Source organism: Catharus ustulatus, chromosome 4 (assembly GCF_009819885.2).
Source record: "Catharus ustulatus isolate bCatUst1 chromosome 4, bCatUst1.pri.v2, whole genome shotgun sequence".
Taxonomy (NCBI): Eukaryota; Metazoa; Chordata; class Aves; order Passeriformes; family Turdidae; genus Catharus; species Catharus ustulatus.
Genome location: NC_046224.1, coordinates 40,542,406 through 40,548,405, shown reverse-complemented (window position 1 = coordinate 40,548,405; position 6,000 = coordinate 40,542,406). Strand labels below are relative to the sequence as shown.

Here is a 6,000-nt window from a genome sequence, read left to right as displayed (position 1 = left end):
CCCGCGGCGCCGAGCCGAGCCCGCGCCCATGGCGGCGCCGCCGCCCGCCCTCAGCTGGGCGCTGCCCCTGCTGGCGGCGCTGGCGGGCGCCGCCGGACCCCAGAGCTTCGAGCTGCCGGGGGCCCCCATCGACAACATCGAGGTGAGCGGCGGCGCCGTGTTGGTGGCGGGCGGCAGCTGCCTCTACGAGCTGCGGCCCGAGCTGCGGCCCCGGCTCCGCGTGGTGCCGGCGGCGGGGCAGGGCTGCGGGGAGCCCCCCGGCATGCGCAGCAACCTGCTGCTGCACTACGAGGAGGCCGGCGGGGTGGGCATCCTGCTGACCGGCTGGACCCAGGATGGCGGCGCCTGCCAGGTGTGGGAGCAGCCGTCCTACCGGCAGCGCCTGAACCAAAGCGAGGTGGTCAGCTGCCTGCCCGACGGCTCCACCGCCGGCGTCGTCTTCCAGCAGGCTGGCGCCTGGTACCTGGCCGTGGCGGCCACCTACTCAACCAGCGCTGACACGAACCACCTGCACTGCGAACCCTCGAAGTCGGACAAGGAGACCGTCATCACGGTGCGCAGCATGGTCAACCTGAGGTCCATGGAAGAGCTGGGCATCATCAAGCGCAGGGAGGAACCTTTGCACTTTGTTGACGCGCTCCAGTGGGGGGATCACCTTTTCTTTCCCTACTACACTTTGAAGGCCAGGTTGGGCAATAACACGGAGCCACCCAGCATGGCTGTCCTGCAACTGCTGCTCCCTTCAAAAGGTGGCCTTACTTTGCAAGGGCACGTCTATTTGGACTGCGGGTGCAGAAGCCTCATTATTTCTTCCAGCCTTGTCCGCCAGGGTGAGCGGGGCTGGTGGGTGGGTGTGTTCCGCCACAGCCACAACGCCAAGGCGTGGAACAGCACTGCCGTCTGCATCTTTGGCATGGAGGAGATGAAGAAGCAAGCCTGTGCATCCACACACTTCAGTATGAACGGGAAGAACTGTGTAAGTCTGGGCATCGTTTGCTAAGCTTTCGTCCTGCACGCCCTTATTGACACTTATTGTTGTGGCTCGTGTCTCTGTGCATGACTCATGGGGTGTCCCTGACCTGGAGGCGCGTGAAGTTAGCGAGAAACTACAGAGCCACACTGGGCTTTGCACATCAGCCCTTGCTCTGTCAGCTCTAGTGGTTTCTCCAGCTCGTTCCGTTTCTAAAAGGCTGACCCTTTGCCAGATTTTGGTGTACTTCCCACCTACCTATTGGGAAAGACACGTCTGAGGGAGCTCCACCTGACGGCATCCTGGGTCAGACCTGAGTCTTAGGCTTCCCCCTCAATGTGTCCTTTCCAGCCTATGATTAGTCATATTTAATTTTATTTTCCATACAACCTAGATAAAGCATCTCCTATCTTATTCTGTGCATTCACATCTCATGTCATTGCAGCTACATCAGAAGTGAAATAAAAGCCCGTTGAATTGGCTCTGTGCATTGGGCTGTGTGCACTGTTATCCCTATCATGAGTTATCTGTGGTTGCTTGTTCAGTGGTAGGTATTGCCCTGGCCTCTCACGATTGGTCGTGCTTGGGAGGGCTGTCACAGCCACTTCCCCAAATCCTTGTGTGCAGCAGACAACAATAGGTGATAGCTCTTTGTTGTTGCAGTGGTTACATTTTCACAGACAGTGGTATCCCATGGAGTTCCCCACTGTTACCTACTTCAGTAACACTGTCTTCAGCTCCTTCCTCCTTTTCAGGGTGAGCTGCGCGCATGGAGGGTGGGATAGGCAAGGCTGCTGGCTTTGCTGTGGCCTCAGTAGTAACGAAATTACCTAAAAATTGTATTCAGGAAGATAAAAATGTCATTCAAATGAAGAAGATGCTTTTGAAAGGCCTGTCCATGCTTTTGAGTCAGAAGACTTTCCAGAGCTGTGGCAAAAGGACCACTGAAAAGTATCAAGGAGGACTATAGGGGATCAGGCAAGGCGTCATAAAGCAAGCCCTAAGCCTTTTGCAGTTCCCACACCATCCGGGGTCTTTGCAGCTAAACTTCTGAATCCTTGATGTGTTACGATAGGAGTTTCTGCGAAATTCCTTGAAAGAAGTGTGGTAGTTTTACTGTCACTCGTTGGCTTTCTAAATCTAACTCACAGTGAAGTGCAATGCTGAAATTTTTCCAAACAGACTACCAGAGGGCACGTGTGATTCAGTCTGCTCATCTCCCTACTGAGCTGTGAGACTATTGCCAGTGTTAGAGGACGTGGTTGTGAATGAGAGCCCCATATGTGGGTGAGACAACTGTGCTGAAGTAAATAGTGAAACTCACTACGGAGCCGGAGCCAGAGCCAATCCTTTGATTTCCAGTGCTAGCTTACTGCTTACTGATTTCTGTGCTCCCACAAGGCAAACTTCCTGGATGATTTTGAAGTCTCATTTTGATCTCAAAATGCCTATTTGATTGTTGGAATTTTAGTTTGTCTGTTTAGTATTGTCTGTTCCTAATTACTTGTGAAGTTTCTTAGTAGAGTGCTTTCTGAGCCTGCTAAACAAAACAGTAAAAAAAAGCTCCCTGGGCAATAGATCCATTCTAAACACTTCACAAAACCTCATGCAAAAAATTTCAGAAGAACCTCATAGATCTTGTAGAGTAATATAATGCAGGTAAGGACAATTCCCTTGCCTTTCAGGGCCTGAATATGAAAAATCAACGATCCACTTGTTTCAGGACTGGTCTGATTCAGATCAGACTCCTGTGACTCCAGAGTTATTTTCATGGCCCAAAAGGCTCATGCCTCCTGGAAATTTAGATTATATTTGGGTACAATGGTGAAGAATTTCAACTGTAATAAACTTTAAAAGGATTGCTTACTTAACCTTATGTCCCAAACTGTGATGATGTTATTGATTGTAATATTTTGGCACAATAAATGCAGTTTACCACTGAGAGAAGAGTGGTATTTTAATATTTTAAAATATTAGCAGTGAGATAGCAGGACATGTGGGTCCTGTGAAGTAATATGACCTATAACATTACATGGCTAATTAGCTCTCTTTTTTGAGCTAATTATATGGGCTTATGGTGTATAAACATAGAAATAAATGCATGTAATTCAGCTTTAATATTTTTTTATACTACAGAAGGTTAGGCTAGGCTATTGCAGAGTAAGTTTGGAGATGACAGGCCCATATGCTGCTGCTTCTGGTTTTTTTTAGACCAGATCCTTCTACTGTCTCTCACCAAAGTATGGGAGTCCCTACAAATCATGGAATATGTTGTTCTTGGACTCAGAAACACATGGGCTTCAGAGCTGACAGGAAGATGGAGTGTGTTGTGTCCATCAGTGTGCAGGTTGCAGCAGTGTGTTCAATCCTAGCAGTGGCTCTGGCCAGACTGGAGTGTCTCACATGGAGCTGTCAGGGGTATGTGGTAATAGGGTGTGTAGGAATGGCAGCAAGCAACAGTACTTAGGACATGTTTTCAAGTCCAGTCTTTGGTCTTGAGCAAAGGAATGTGTTGCAACACTAAGAGTGCTTTAAGTGCAAGACCTCTCTGGTGCTTGTGGTGAATGGATCATGCTGAATGTCAATCTGGCTTTTGCACTGCAGATACTGTGTGTTGCAGAGTGCTGCAGGTCTTAGCCTTCTCTGCTGGGTACCCTTGAATGCAGGAGCTCAGGTGTGATGTGATGAGGTATGTGGATCCCAGACATGGACTATCAGGAATTGGACTATGTAGGAATTGAAAATACAGGGATTTTTTCACTGCAGGAGTACAATTTATAGTAAGCATATTCATTAGGGAGTAGTGACAGTTTGTTTTCCTTCTGATCTTGACATCCTTCAGATTTCTCTTATTACTCTGATTACCTTTAGGCAAGACATCCTCTTACCCGTCTCCACTCACATTGCATTTCTCAATAAGACAGCAAGACAGGTTTAGCCCAGAGTATTTGTGATCCTGAGTTCCCTGTTATGCCAGTGCTACATAGTGTACTCCAAACTCATTCCTGTAAGGTATTAAGCTTTCTGGCCCTAACCCAGTAAAGCACTTAATGACATATTTAACATTAGGCATATATAAGTATTTCCATCATCTCCATGCCCATGCATTTAAAGTAAAGCATGTACTTGAGTACTTCACTGGATTGGAACCAAATTGCTCTGCATCCTGTTGGAACTCACTGTAGGTGTGTAATCTCTTTAGCTTCGCTTTGCCTCTTAGGCCGAAGTTCTTATTTGCATTAAGTTTTAATGCTGGATTAGAGTCTGTCATTGAAAACTAGTAATTTTTAAGATCCTTGCTTAGCAACTTTGTCAAAAAGCATGTGAGTGCTACAAATTCTCTGGAATTTCTACATATATAAGAAGTCGGTAACACCTTTTTTGTTTTGTGCTGTAGCATGCACAAAGAAGTTTGTCCTACTTGGATGTGTTTATTCAGGACATTGGCACTACTTGATTCCCAGAGATGGGATCCCTATCTAGCAAGAGGCAAGTGGTTTAGATGAAACTACTCTGAAAACATTTTTTTATATTCAGGTCTTTTTTTTTCTTTGATCCACATCTCAGTTTTGAATATATCTACTTACATGCACTATCAGGGTGTATGTGTTACTGGACTCCCTAGCATATCCTACATATACACAAGTGCATTTTTTTCACAATTTCCTTAGTTAATAAATGTGAATTTGCCACATCTCATTCTCAATTTCTTTTCAGAAACATGACTACTTAAAAACACATGAGGAATGCTGGAATTTGTCACAAACTTGCTTTTCTTCTATTGTTCTACAACAGAACAGGACCTACAAGGATCTCAGGTCTCTTACAGACAAGCCAGGATGTTTTGAGTCACAGCCAAGTAGATGAGCAGGAAAAGTGTTCCAATTGGAGAGCATCAACAGGAGAGTGATGTAGAGCGTTACCTAACCACAATAATGACAAATCTGGAAACTGGTTTTGCCATTAAAATGTTGCATGAGAAGAAAAGGATTCAGAGAGATTCAAGGATTCACAAATTTTCAGGTGGAAAATGCCCCCAAAATTATAAGGCATATAGGGGTAAGAAAGAGAATTGCTGTAGTTTATATTAAGTTATTTATTCTATTATGTGAAAAGGCTAAGTCGTTGTGATAGTTACTAAAAGATAAGCTATCTTGGTTGGATTTTCATCTATTATTTAATGCAAGTAAAGACTTGTAACAGTCTGTTCTTTGAACTTTTTTGTTTTTCAGTGGTTGATACATGTGAGGGTTGGTATGTGTCCCTTAATTTATCAAACATAGTTTGGAATCCTTGGACAAATCTTAGCTGGTGTAAGCTCTACCAAAATGAGATTTTAAAGTCAAGTTTAATTATGGCCTTTAATTTGCAGGAACAACATTTAAATTTGTGTGATAACTCATTCTAGAGTAATTAGTGGTCTTTTATTTAAGGAAAGAAATACAGACTACTAAATATAGTTCTATATCAAAATTGATCCTGTAATTAATTTTATAGTAAAAAAGTCAGTCTCCTGAGCATTGCAGACTTACAGTGTTGCATCTGAATGCTTGATGGCTTTCTAGAGTTAAGATTTTTGAAGTGAATATTTCTGTCTCATTATGGTGAGTTTTTAGTTCATCCCTGTTCAGTCTGGGAAGTAAGCCAGCGAAGACTTGTCAACTCTCACACTGCAGGGATGGGGACTGTACAACCTCTCTGGACAACCTGTTCTGCTTGATTGCCCTCATAGTGGTGCTTTTTCATCTCCTGTTCACTAGAAACCCTCAGTGTTTCACTTCATGTTATTATCTCGTTACCTTAGGTACACTTCGGTTAAGAGCCCTGGCTTTGTTTCGTTGGTCCCTCTGAAATTGTCTCTTCTGTAGGCTGAACCAGTCCAGTTTTGGAAAAGATCTGTAAGGTTATCCACCACAAAACCATGTCCCTAAGCACCACATCTACAAGTCTTATGAATACTTCAGATTGGTCAAGCATGATTTATCCTTGGTAAATTTATGCTGGCTTTTTTCAGTCACTTTGTTTGTCTT

General features: G+C 44.8%; 1 protein-coding gene across 1 annotated transcript in view; it reads left to right on the top strand.

Annotated features, from left to right (window-relative positions):
• Positions 1–206: 206 nt before the first annotated feature.
• Positions 207–6,000, top strand: part of PLXNC1 (plexin C1) — a 71,252-nt gene continuing 65,458 nt past the window's right edge. The window contains exon 1 of the mRNA XM_033058829.2: positions 207–976. Within this exon, the coding sequence (XP_032914720.1) occupies positions 263–976 (714 nt within the window). The 5' untranslated portion in view covers positions 207–262. The remainder of the gene's footprint in view (positions 977–6,000) is intronic.